The sequence below is a fragment of the Colossoma macropomum genome, unplaced genomic scaffold, assembly GCF_904425465.1.
Source record: "Colossoma macropomum unplaced genomic scaffold, Colossoma_macropomum, whole genome shotgun sequence".
Taxonomy (NCBI): Eukaryota; Metazoa; Chordata; class Actinopteri; order Characiformes; family Serrasalmidae; genus Colossoma; species Colossoma macropomum.
In genome coordinates, this window is record NW_023495319.1 from 87,395 (window position 1) to 101,813 (window position 14,419).

The 14,419-nt window shown below is 39.2% G+C and overlaps 1 protein-coding gene across 1 annotated transcript in view; it reads right to left on the reverse strand.

Annotated features, from left to right (window-relative positions):
• Window positions 1-7,315: 7,315 nt before the first annotated feature.
• Window positions 7,316-14,419, reverse strand: part of LOC118801765 (von Willebrand factor A domain-containing protein 7-like) — a 69,097-nt gene continuing 61,993 nt past the window's right edge. Inside the window, exon 15 of the mRNA XM_036562129.1 lies at window positions 7,316-8,346. Coding sequence (XP_036418022.1) covers window positions 7,972-8,346 — 375 coding nt within the window. The 3' untranslated portion in view covers window positions 7,316-7,971. The remainder of the gene's footprint in view (window positions 8,347-14,419) is intronic.

Below are 14,419 nucleotides of genomic sequence, written 5' to 3' on the forward strand. Positions count from 1 at the left end.
TTTATGTGCTTTCCACATTAAAAACAAGGCGTTTTCCATCATTACAGCAGTGTTGTCATAATTCAGCTAACCAGCAGGACACCGAATCTGCACAGAAAATAATGCACACCGGCCATAGATGAGGATCAGAGGAACTTTCTCTCCAGGTTAAAGTTAACTTAGCTGCTCTGTGTTACCTTTCAGTCTTTTTGGCTTTATTTTACTGCAGTGAGTCACTTTGTGGTGAGCTGAAGTTCCAAAGCACGTCGGCATTCAAAATGTAAATTAGAGGGAATCTGTGCAGTAAAGCTGTAAAGCAGAGAAATAACACAGGCAGTTTCTTAACAAACCTCTCTCTCTGTCTCGCTGTCTCTCTCTCTGTGAAACTGACTGCTGGTGTGTGAGCTCGCACCCCTCCTGAACATGAACCCCAGTTTCCCATGTATTTATTTTTTGAGCTGTTTAACAGTAAATTATTCCTCTCTAATTTCTCTCAGTTATTTTACCAAAATGGGGATCATCACTTTTTGCACATCACCATTGGGAAAATTTTAACAAGGGTTGAAAGACATGAAAAGGGATGAGGGGGTGCTCTGTTTCTGTTTCTGTTTGACAGGTGGGTAACATTAACTTTTTTTTTGCTATTTCACAGAAACAACAGGTCAGTATTTTTTTTTTGTCCTGTTTGGTAATGTTTGTGGTAGTAACTGGTCAGCATTGCATCAGCAATTGTAGCAACAGTACAGCAGTCCGTACAACATTTGCAAAGGGTTTTAAGCCCTTTACAAATTTATATGTATATTTATATGCCATGGGTTTTAGGGCGGAGCTTCTGAAGAAGCACTGAAGGGGAGGGGTGTGTTTGTTTTGCTGTTGAGATCAATTATAAACAGTCTCCAAATTGCTGACTCCACCTTTAATGGCTGCTGTAAACAAAATGTGGAGAGGATAGAGTATCAGATTCCCTGGAGAACGACTTCTAGCAATAACACTAATGTCTCTTAATGGATTTGAATACGGATGACGGTTTAGGGCCTTGTAGAAATCTTTCTAAAACTTCTTCAGCATTTTACATGAATAAATTTGAATCCATTTCACCAAAACTACTAGATGAAGATGAACCAATCCTGTCTGTTATATGTGATGTACTAAAATAACTAACAATAAACTTCCATCTGAATTCCCTTCAATTCTTGGAACAAGTAATTAAATGACACGCAAAAATTACCTTTACATATTTTTCTATTGAAATCTCCTCTGTAGTTCGATTTCCCACTTACGTTTATTGTATGAGGAGTTATGTGGTTTCATTGATGTAAGAATCACACTGTTACAACTAAGACCCCCAAAGTACACAGTGATGTCCCCACATATACATTCAACACAGCTCATTCTTTTCTTTATCAAAAATGTTGTATATTTGTCATTTACATGTGTAAATATTTCAGTTTTGTTGTGCTAATACCTGTCATTCAACTTTGTGGAGTAAAATAAATGTGTGTTTGACAGCCTCTTTCATTAATCCTATTTACTTTGAAGTAGATATATATATTTATAAGAATATGTTTGTATGTATTTTACATTTAGTTATTTAAATAATCTTATGCAACAAGTTTTTCCATCACAGAAAAGCACTTTCATAATGAAAAGAAAAAGATTTAGAATGGAATTCCACTGATTTTTCAAAATTTCTGCATAATTAAATGATTAAGATGTAAACAGACTCATTCAGAGTGGTTTGGTGTGAAACGCTCTGTTCTAGATAAACTTACCGAGTCAGAACTGTTCACAGTGGTGGTGATAGGAACCAGACGTCCACCTCTAAAAGCTCCCTCACAGAAAGTTCCTACATGAAATGGTTATGAATTCACTGCCTGATGACTGAGACACTGTTTAAAATCCATAATGGTGGAGAGAATCATGCAGTGTTGTCAGAGTTGTCATTAATCTATATGCAACTGGGGGTCTTTAATATAGAATCCTTAAGAACTCCCTGTTTAAAAGTGTAGTGTTTAAAAATATAAAAATGAGTTGGTTGAAATGCCTTGAAATATCGTCAGAAGTGTGGAAGCAACATTAGTTCAAGCAAAAAATAAACAGATAAATAAATTAATAAATAGAAACTCTACATCAGAATAAACAACACTTACTCTCTAGTATTGTATAGTCATATGCTACATATGTGCCGTATCTTTTGCACTGACCATATTTTTGCTTTATTTTCCCCCAGGTTTGTTAAATTCAGCAAATAAACAGTAATTGTGCATTAAAATGTGCTGAAGTGTGTCTCTGTAGAGGACGTGTTCAGAGTTGCCCAGTTGTTGCTCAGTTGCTGCACACTTCTCTTTCTTACATCCTGCACACACTCACAGTGCCACCTGCTGGCCACTCCAAGCACTAACATCATTTAAAGGGCTCATTTCAGAGAAAATTTTCTGCTTTTTATCATAAATGAAAGCATTTATTGTGGTATAGAAACACTGTTATAGTGTCAAAACGCACCGTTCACTCTCCAGTCCATGCAGCCCACATGTGGAAACTAAACTGCAAAAACAGCCTTTAATAGTTTTTAATATATTCGTTTTGTGAAGTCATGAACAAAGACACATTTACATATGTACATATAGCCTATTCAGCCTACAGCAGTTTAGCCCCACCCATTCACAATGAAGTTATAAGGAGTGTTTTTGATTTTATTAAAATACAGATTTACAAAGTAATATGATAACAATGATGACAGGTCAACATCTGTATAGAATACATTAAAAATGAAGAGAAAACATCTCAGTACAGGTTTTGAGAGCTTTGCGAAGTTTACTAGACTTTAGAGTTCCTTAAATATAAATTCATTGCTATGAGGTCTTGACTCTAAAATGATATTTAGTTTTAAGTCTGATATTTATTTGCTTGACTTACAGAAGCTACAGTGCAAACTCCAATTTAACATTTTTTTGAAGTACACTTTCACTGGTCAGCGTCTGTGTATTATTCTACACTAAACTTCCTGTACTTTGTTGGTTAGTATGAGCTATTTTGGAAATAGACAAGTTGTTTTCCAATGAAGTTTATGAAATGTGTTATTCCAGTTAAAAACAGCAGGGGGAGTGGCTCCATTGTCTTGCAGAATTACATTTATTGTACATTTGTTAGTGGCCTGTGAACTCACTAGAGGGCAGTCAGCATCAGTGGAAACTGTGATTGTGTAGAAAGTTGTTATCAGGACTGTTTCAGCCTGGACTGATTCTTGAAATTGGCACATGTGATGATGTCAGTGGCCAGGATACATCACCAAGACTGTTTAAGACATTACATCTCTTAGGACAGAGATTAATATATGTGTATGCAGTAACACTTTCTATGAATGTCGCATTTGTAAGCATCTATAAACACATTTATAACATGTTATAATGTATTCATAAGGCATTATAAACGTGGTTATAAATATTTATAAAAAAAAATTACACTGGATTACACTTTATAGCCATGTTTATTATACATTATGAATTGTCAAAATAATGCATTATAAATAGTGTTAATAACATGTTATAATGTCAGTGCCAAAGAAGTCAGTCCCAGCTTGGAGAGCGTAAAGTAAAGACAAATACCAAGCTAACGGTGGTGAACATTACCTTTCCCACATTGGGTAAAACACTGATGGCAGCTCTAGTTTAAACTCTGACATTTGAAGCCTGTAATGTGCTTTACTGTGAATGTTTTAGTGTTTCAGTAAATCCTTCAGTAAATACTTCAACTTGAAGCCTCACTCTGAACACTGGAGGAGGCTTTAGTACAGTACGCTTCACTTTACTTAGAGCGGACAAATACAGCTTATGAGCTCTTATAATTTGTTATGAACAGTACTTATAATGTATTATGTTAACAATTCATAATGCATAATAAACATGGCTATAACGTATAATGCATTTTTATAAATATTTATAGCTATGTTTATAATGTCTTATGAATGCATTATAACATGTTATGAATGTGTTTATAGATGCTTACAAAGGTGACGTTCATAGAAAGTGTTACCGTGTGCGCTTACCTTTATTCCATGGAAATGGTGTCACAGGGGCCTCTGTCTTCTTAGTGGAGCTGGGTGACGTCACAGCTATCCTGGAGAGGGGGAGCAAAGCCGGAGTGAACCTGTAGAGAGAAATGAAAGAGTTAATTAAAGCTGAATGTGAATTTACTTACCGGTATAGAATACAGGACACTGCATATGCATATTTTATTGGTTGATGCTGAGCCAGTGATGTATGGTTACACCGGTGATCTGTATTGGTATGTTCCAGCCTCAATTAGGGTGGGGCTTAGAGTATAAAGCCAGACCATATGGGGTTCCTTAGGTAGTCAAGGAGTCGGCTCAAGGGAGCCATAGTGTGCAGTCTGTTTGGCCTCGTAGCCTCAAGGCATGTTTAGGTGCATCAGGCTGATGTTTAGGCTGTGAGCACGAGTTACTGATATTAGCTGAGGAGCTAAGAGTCACCTTAAGAACCTCCAACACTGCTGTAAATATGTAAATATCTTCTTGACTGGGTGATCGACGCTTAATAAATGACCCAGAGCATGTGAACTTACCTGGGTGTGTGTGCGACATCACTTGAAAGGGAACCCAAAGCTTCCTTCCTGCTTGTAGCCTCACACTACTGGTGACATCATGTTCCACTATGTATGGTGGCAACTGCGCACCACAACAGCCAATACAGGGCAGCCAATCAGAACAGAGCTCATTTACATATATCAGTCTATTGAGGCACAGTAACAAAAACAGGCTGTTTAAAGAGAAGCTGGAAAAGTCATTTAAAAATGATTTTGGTACACAAACAATATGAGGAGAACTCAAAATGAAAGGCTGATAACTCAAAAACATGGGCCTTTAATGTTAACTGCTTCAACTTCCAAAAAAGTTGGGACAGTAGATAAAATGCAAATAAAAACAGAGCCATGATTTATAAACCTGCTCTCTACTCTGTATTTAAACAAAAATATCATAAAGATGTGATAAAAATATATAAAGTATTACTTTAACTCTTTTTTTTTAAAATATACATTCATTCTGCAACTGATGCCTGCAACACATTCCAAAAATGGTCTGAAAACATTTTAAGAGGTGATATAATCATGCTTGGATATAAAAGGAGCATCCAGAAAATGCCAAGTCCTTTACGAGTGAGGATGAGTCGAGGATGTCCAAATAGAAAAGGATCATTTTCATTATTTAAAAAAATATTATTTAATTATTTATTACTATTATTTAAAAAGAAAGCTCCTCAGTGAGTGATTGCAAGGATTTTTTGTTATGTTTTTGATGTTTTTTACCCTCCACAGTGCATAATATCATCAACAGATTTAGGGAATCCAGAGAAATCTCTGTGTGTAAAGGAAAAGGTCAAAACCTCAATTACAACCCCATTTCCAAAAAAAGTTGGGACACTGTGCAAAATGTAAGCAAAAACAAAATGCAATGCTGTGCAAATAATGTAAACCCTGTATTTATTTGAAAATAGTACAAAGACAACAAATCAAATGTTGAAACTGAGAAACTGTGTTGTTTTTTGAAAAATATATCCCCATTTTGAATTTGATGCCAAACAAAGAGTTCCAAAAAAGTTGGCCAACAAAAGGCAGGTAAAGATGTGTAATGCTGAAAAAACACCTGGTGGTTGATTGACAACAGGTCAGTAACATGATTGGGTATAAAGAGCATCTCAGAGAGGCGGAGTCTTTCAGAAGTAAAGATGAGGAGGGTTCACCACTCTGTGAAAGACCGCACCATCAAATAGAGCAACAATTCAAGAATAACCTTTCTCAGCGCAAAATAGCAAAGAACGTGGGAATTTCATCATTAAATAAATAAATAACAGACATAAATAAATAAATAAATAAAAACAGAAATGATTCTGTAGTGAAAATCACTGCATGGGCTCAGGAATACTTACAAAAACTATTGCCTTTGAACACAGTTCGTTGCTGCATCCACAAATGCAAGGTAAAACTCTACCATGTAAAGAAGAAACCAAATATAAACAGGTTCCAGAAATGCCGCCGCCTTCTCTGGGCCTGAGCTCATTTAAAATGGACTGAGGGGAAAAGTGTCCTGTGTTCTGCCAAATCATAATTTGAAATTCTTTTTGGAAATCATGGACACTGTGTCCTCCGGGCTAAAGTTATCAGTGCACAGTTCAAAAGCCAGTATTCATGATGGTGTAGGGGTGCATTAGTGTGCATCTGTGAAGGCCCCATTAATACTGGATGAAACATACAGGTTTTGGCAACAGATGCTGCCATCCAGACAACCTTTTTTTCAAGGAAGGCCTTGATTATTTCAGCAAGACAATGACAAACCACATTCTGCAAACATTACCAAATCATGGTTCTATAGTACAAGTCTGGGTGCTAAACTGACCTGCCTGCACTCCAGATCTGTCACCCATTGAAAACATTTGGCCCATTATGAAATGAAAATACAACAAAGGAGATCAGGAACCGATGAGCAGCTGAAATCCTATATCAAGTAAGAACAGGAAAACAGTTCACCTTCAAAACTACAGCAGCGTCTCCTCAGTTCCCAAACACTTACAGAGTGTTGTTAAAGAAGAGGTGATAAACACAGTGGTAAACAGGCCCCCGTCCCAACTTTTTTGGAACGTGTTGTTGGCATCAAATTCAAAATGGGCAAATATTTTTCAAAAATTATTTTACTACAATTTCTGAGTGTCAACATTTGATATTTTGCCGTTATACTATTTTCAATTAAACATAGGGTTTATGTAATTTGCATATCATTGCATTCTATTTTCATTTACATTTTGCACAGCATCCCAACTTTTTTAGTTGTGGTTGTAAATGCCTGTGACCTTTGACCCCTCAGACAGCACTGCATTAAAAACCAGTATGTTTCTGGGATAAAGATCATCACATTTGCTTAGGAATTCTTTGACAAACCGTTATCAATAAACACCGTCCATCTCTACATCCACAAATGCAGGTTAAGTCTGTACTCTGCACAGTGGAAGTCACATATCGACAACATCCAGAAACACCGCTGACCTCTCTGGGCTTCTCTGGACTGAGCTCAGAGGAAACGTGTATTGTATCTGACGAGTTAACTTTTCAGGTTGTTTATGGAAATAATAGATGTTGTGTTCTCCCGGCCAAAGATGAAAAGGAGCATCCAGATCGTTACCAGCATATCATTCTAAATCCAGCATCTATCATGGTATGGGGGAGGTATTAGTGGGTAACCTGCACATATGAGCACCTAAGCACCATTAACACTGAACACATTTTGGTGAAACATATGCTGCCTTTTAGACGCCGTCTTTTTCAGGGACTTCCATGAATTTTTAACATGACGGTACCAACTTAAATGATCTCACTGCACTAAAAGATAATTATTCTTGTTCTTTTATTATATCAAGTGGTTCTTGTCATTCATCAGCATAACTAACAGCCCCAAAGTGAAACACACAACAGCAGCACATTACATGGGACTTTACAGAGTGCAGATACACAACAGTGTGAAATCAGCGCAGAAGTATCTACAGATCATGTATAGGCTGACCAATACAAGTGCAGAGACTAAAATACAACTGAACTTCAAAACCCAAGACTTTGTAGTCCATTTTGGGAAAACACTCACAAAAAACTGTATTTGTCTTTATTCAAATTCTTAATTTACAGTAGATCATAATTTTGTCAGATATAACTAAATATGGGGACAACATGGCACATTATGTACAACCTGTAATGTGCATCACTTCCATTATCATTCATTCATGTTTTGAAAGCCAACAGCAGGGGGCACTCTGACCACTTTCCTTCTCTATATGACATGATTCTTACATACATACAAAAACACTGACCACTCACCTGACCCACCACCCAGACGTCATTTAGAAACTGCACTCTTATTTAATGTATCAGTGTGCCCCCCTCCCCAAAAAATACACCTCCACATATAAACCCACATTCACGTTACGTTTCTTTCTACTTATTGATGACGAGACTGATGAGGAGAGTTACTGCACTGAGCCACAGACTGAGAGCCAGGCCAGCAGGGGGCGCCACTGCCCTGGACACGGCAAGCCTCAGGAAAGAGTAGTTGGTGTCGTTTGTCCCCGACTGTGTCACCTCGATGGTGAGGATGACCTCTGTGCCGTCTGTAGTGTTATCCGGGGCGCTGAGCACCACCACGCCGTTAGCCGTGCTGTCGCTACCTGTTGTCAGGGAGCTGGGGAATGTCATGTTGTACTGACCGCTGTTCCGGGCAGTGACGATGTAGTTACTGTAGCTGTTGTTTGTTGTCACGGTGAAAGGGAGTCTGAACAGCTGCCCTGGAAACCATGTTTCATTTCTCACAGCCTGAGGAGGATAGAAAACAGCTCTTTATACTACATAGTCAAGAAACAACACCTGATAGGAACGAAAACATGTATTTGAATTAAAATGATAATTATTATCTAAATAAAAGATACCAATCAATACTGCATGTTTGAGATATTTTTGATAAATAACCATGCCGTTCTGTTCCTGTTTAATACTCAACTAGCATTGGGGGCAAAATTTGCTACTTCCGGACACTAGATGGCATTGTTTTGCTCTCTAGTTGAGAAGGGAGAAGAAGTCTAGCTGTTCACTCACAACAGCTCAAACCAGCAGAACAGTTAACAGAGTTATCTAGTGTTAACCAGCGGACTAATGTTGAAATTACGCACAGCTTACTAAAGCCCATTTCTCTGTTTTTGACACATCAAAGGCAGATACAGTAAAGAAATGCAGTGTTGATGCTATAATATACAGAAGATTCACTGGAAAGAGGCCCTGAATATTCTGTTGTAACTCCTGTTAGGAGGAAGCGGTCTGAACCAAGAAAATATGCTACATGCGTTGACGTATGTGTAACTGATCGCATTACATGCGATGCTGGAAATGATCTCTGTTTTCTGCCAGACACATGAAGGGGTAGGGGGGTCTGCATCCGGAAGTTGCAAACGGAGGTTAAACGTCGTGACGGCTGTCCGGTGCCTATTTCATCGCTCCGACGCAGGGGCATCCTGGCTTGTTCGAGGCTCCATATACTGAGGATCTCATTGCACCTGGTTTCGTTCAGATTGCTTTGTCCTAGAGAGAGTTATTACAGAATATTCGGGGCCTCTTTCCAGTGAATCTCCCTGTACAATCTAAGCTCATAAAACAATGAATATATTTTTAACTCTTTTACAAGGTGATAGACATCCCCTATGTAGGTTATGTCTCCTCCTCTTCATATAGCTGTACATCACATGGAGAGAAAACTATTGACAATCACGACAGCAAGTCAATTAATGGACAATTCAGCCATTTGTATTATGTGAAAATGCAATGCAAACAGAAACTGTGCCTCTTGATGCATGTGTCGCATCTGGTGTGGAATAATGAAGCATCATGGAGAGGTTTCAGATTCAGACTTCACGGTGTAACTTTCATGCAACTAGTTCCCTGCACATTAGTGTCTTTATGGAGCTGCTTTGTGTGCTGGGTCTCAGTCATGCTGGAACAGGAAAGCCTCTTCCCCAAACTGCTGACACAAAGCTGGAAGCAGATAACTGCTGGTTCAGCACTCGGTGGCACTGCTCAGTTCACATGGTCTACCGCTTTGTGGCTGAGCTGTTGTTGCTTTTAGATGCTTCCATTTCACAATAATAGCACTTATAGTTGACCAGGGCAGATCAAGCAGGGCAGAAATATGTTTGTTTTTATATACCCGTTAGCAATGTGACTGAAAGACTTGACTTATAAGGGGTGTCTACATACTTTTGACCACATAGTGTAATTATCGATCATTATTGATAATAAATGATATGAAAAATGACATTGTGATAAGATTTTTGGTTCTGTTACCCAGCTCTAATTTGACCTGTAGCACACAATGCTATAATCACACAATACAATAACCATCATAAAAACGGATGTGGAGTTGAGTATTCATGGTGTGATGGACTCACAGTGACACTGATATTGGAAGCTCTGTGCCGGGTGGACGACTGTCTCTGGAAAAAACTATAGTCCGAGGTGGAGGAGGAGTTGATCTGACCAATGACGCATACAGAAAACTCCCCTTTTGGCACTGTGGTCACCGTCACCAGATAGTCTCCGTTCCCCACGTCCTCCAGAAGGTCTGTGTAGAACATGGAGCCTGACGCTTCAACCAGGAGCACCCATCTAGGCACCTCCGACCCCGAGCCAAGCATAGACAGCAGTAGAGTCACGTTTCCATCTAACATCAGGGAGAAAGAGAGAAGGAATGCTGTGGATAGTTTTCAGCAACAATGGGCTGCTTGTTTTCTTTGTCCTGTTTTAAAGTGATAGTTCAGTGAAAAATCCCCAAATCCTCACTCCAAACGTAGTTGATCAGACAAGACAGGTGTGTTTTCGTCTTTATTGTTGTACTGGAGCTATGAGGCTAGTGATGAAAGATTAAACTGCATGCCTACATCTTCAGACAATTATTATTATATGGTATCATAAGTTTGGAATTATTTGCTATTTTAATGTTTTTGCTATATTATATACAATAGCTTGTTCTGCGTGAATCAAAATGATGCTTTAATATGTTTTATTCAACATTTCAAGAGTGCTGTGAACAAGAAATGATAGATTTTCTAAGTTCAGACCATGCCTTCAACATGGTGGTGGTAGTATGAGGGAAGACTGATTGAGGGAGGGGGGAGAACTTGGGCTACTCATAGCTGTAGTAGGACTGATGTAGGACTGAGGAACAAGGAGGAAATGGGGGGGTTGCGAACACTTCGTCACAGTGTTTATTTGCTGAATTTAGTGTTTTATACATTAATCTGAAACCAAATTGTTTTTATATTATTATAAACATCAATTACAAACATTGGAGCAGCAGTGTACGTCTATAAAAATGGACTAGACTACGATGGCATTGCTAAAAACAGCAAGAAACTATCACTTTAAAACGTGCATATATTAAAGCCAAACTATTTTGTGGGTTGTGAGTGTTGACTTACTGGCACGAGGTCTGCTTTTAAAACACAGTGTAGCCGGGGTGAGGGGTCTGATAAACATCCACAAAGTCAAACTGGAAGTTTATTGAACTTTTACCTGAAAGCAAAGCATATTTTGCAGTTTTGATTATGTAGTTTGCAAACTTGGCAAATTAAGTGAGTTATAAAACACTTATGCTTAAAATATACAAGGCCAAAAGTAACCTTTTTAGATGAGAAGCACCTCTTAGACCTGGCTTGTAACTCACTCACTCACTCAGTGACTGAGTTACTCAAATAACGTGGTGCTTCACATCAGTGACAGTGTATATCCTTTCTTTACTTGTGGTAAGTAATTACATCATATGGACAAAAGTATAGGGACACAGCTTTTCATCATTGAATTCAGGTGTTTTCATTCAGTCTCATTGCCACAGGTGTATCAAATCAAGCACCTATCCATGCAGCCTGGCTTTACACACATTTGTGAAAGAGTGTGTTGTTCTAAAGAGCTCACTGAATTCAACTGTGGTGCTGTAATGGGATGCCACCATTGTACCAAGTCAGTTTACAAAATTTCTTTCCTCCCAGATATTCCACGATCAACTGTGGGTGTATTGAAAAGTGGGAGCGTTTAGGAACCACAGCGACTCAGCCATGAAGTGTCAGACCACAAGTTACAGAGCGGGTCGCCGAGTTCTGAGGAGCATAAAGTCCCCAACACTCTGCTGATCAATAACTGCAAAGTTCAAACCTCCTCTGGCATCAACCTCAGCACAAAACTCTGCACTGGGAGCCTCATGACAGGGTTTCCATGGATGAGCAGCTGCACACAAGCCTTACATCACCAAGCACAATGCCAAGCCTCGGGTGGAGTAAAGCGCCGCCACTGGACTCTGGAGCAGAGGAAACGAATACTCGATCAGTCAGTCTGATGGACGAGTCTGGGTTTGGTGAACGCCAGGAGAACGTTACCTGCCTGACTGCACTGTGCCAGCTGTAGAGTTTGGTGGAGGAGGGATGATGATATGGGGTTGTTTTTCAGGGGTTGGCCTAGAACCCTTAGTTCCAGTGAAGGGAAATCTTAATGCTTCAGGAGAACAAGACATTTTGGACAACTTGGACATTTGTCTTCAACTCTGAAGAGTTTGGGGAAGAACCTTTCCTGTTCCAGCATGACTGAGCCCCAGCGCACAAAGCAGCTCCATAAAGTCATGACTGGGTGAGTTTGGTGTGGAAGAACTTGACTGGCCCTCACAGAGCCCTGACCTCAACCCCATCCAACACCTTTGGGAGGAGCTAGAATGAAGATTGTGAGCCAGGCCCTCTCGCCCAACATCAGTGTCTGACCTCACAAATGCTCTTCTGGATGAATGGGCAGAAATTCCCACAGACACTCTCCAACATCTTGTAGAAGCTTCCCAGAAGAGTGGAAGCTGTTAGAGCTGCAAAGGGGGACCAACTCCATACTAATACCTATGGATTTAGAATGGGATTCATAAAAGCTCCTGTAGGTGTGATGTGTAGGTGTCCCAGTACTTTTGTCCATATAGTGTATATCTAGTAAAATCTAATTTACTATCTTATTTCATAGTGTATTTTTAGCATGCATATTTCATGACATGATATTTTTGTTTGTATTAGGAAATACTGTAATATAAAATACATGAAACAGGCAAAAAGGTCTAGTAATAGTTTGAATGATCTTACTGTGTTCTAATAATAAAGTTTATTGTTTCCAAACTTCTGCAGCCAGTTGCACCATTGAATGTAAGTCCGATCATAGCCTGTTTTGAATGTAAACTGCCAATATGCTTATGAGCCAGTAGAATTTAACAGGTTACATCAAGTAACATAGTTTCAACATAGCTGTAAGTTCTAACTTAAAATTCACACAACCTATAGTATCTGTGAATTCTGCTGTGAAAAATCTGTTAAAACGGCTGGTCGATTTGACTGATGGGAAAACTGGTTGGCAACCAGTTCTGCAGGACAGATTACAGCCCTTTGATTAAAGACGACTTTTATTTATCAGAGATTGAAAAGATCACAGACCTCCTAGCCACCAGCAGGAACAGAGCCCTCAGTCCTACTTTTAAGTGTGTCTGGCTGTGAGATTTAGATCAAAGGTCATTCCAAAATCTGCTGGGTGACTCTATTCAAGTACACATATCAATAAGAGCAGTTGTGCTGTCATTATGCAGGCACATCACTTAAGTGCAGTCCCCAGTACAGCCTGACCAACAAAATAACAGCCGTCAGATGTTTTTTTCATATTGCCAGCTTTCTGATATGCTCGGATGTGTGGATGGCACATATTTTAGAATCAAGGCCCCCAGTTTCACGGGTTTACCACATCATCAATGCTCAGGTTGCTTGTGACGCTGACTTTATTATCATACAATACATAACAGATAACTAACAAATCTAACGTTACCTTTCTGTCATTCAGAAGATTCAAATAGTGATTATGTTAGCCGCAGCTTTGCTGACGTTATTGGCCATGATTGATAAAATGCCATCAAAAAGTTGTGCACGAGAGCCCAGCCTGAGCATCGGACAAATTCCAGCAGCAGAACAGAATAAACACACATAGATGGACAATTTGAGGACACCACTTTACTGTAAAACAATCTCTTTTAAAAATATAACTCATACCACACACACACACCTTAAGGGAAGTAAACACAGCACGGAAGGAGAGAAACGAGGGAGAGTGTTCAGATCACATGTAATCTGTCCTGTTTATGTTGGGCAGCTGGGCTGCAGAGAGAAAACGTCATTCTGTGCTGCAGCGTTTTGATCTACAATCACTTTGGACTAGTTAAGATATACCTTAAGTGATTGTGGTGCAACCGGAATTCTGTGTGTATTGCTAGTTGTAAACGAACCCCTCTTAACGTAAGGTTAATCACTATCAAACTTACATTCAGCTGGTGCAACTGGCTGCAGTGTGTATCTATGAATGTTATGAATCAGGGGATCTTTAAGCTGGTTGGCTGAATTGTTTGAATTGATATGCAACTTAATGGGCTTAAATGAAACTCGTCCCAATCCTGGGAATTTCAAAAAACCCTCAGTGAGCTTGAGAGAGTTTTACCGGTGACTTTGAGCGTGTAGGGCTGAGTTGAGTTCATGTAGATGGTCCACACTCCTGCCTGGCTGGAGTTTTTGACTTGCACCATGTGGAAGTTCAACACACTCTGAATCACAGCCAGAGGACCGTATGACTGACCACTCGACTGAGACTGACCTGTGAGGAGAGGAGAAAAGTTCTAGTGTATGTTATTACATCAAAGCATGGTTTATGCATTGAGTTCTCAAACATTCAGTTCATAGACCTAGCAACCACCCGCACTGTAACTTTTATTCGTAATGAATAAATGAACATATATATGAATATATGAATAAATATATATATGTTGCAAACAGATTTTCCCGCTGGT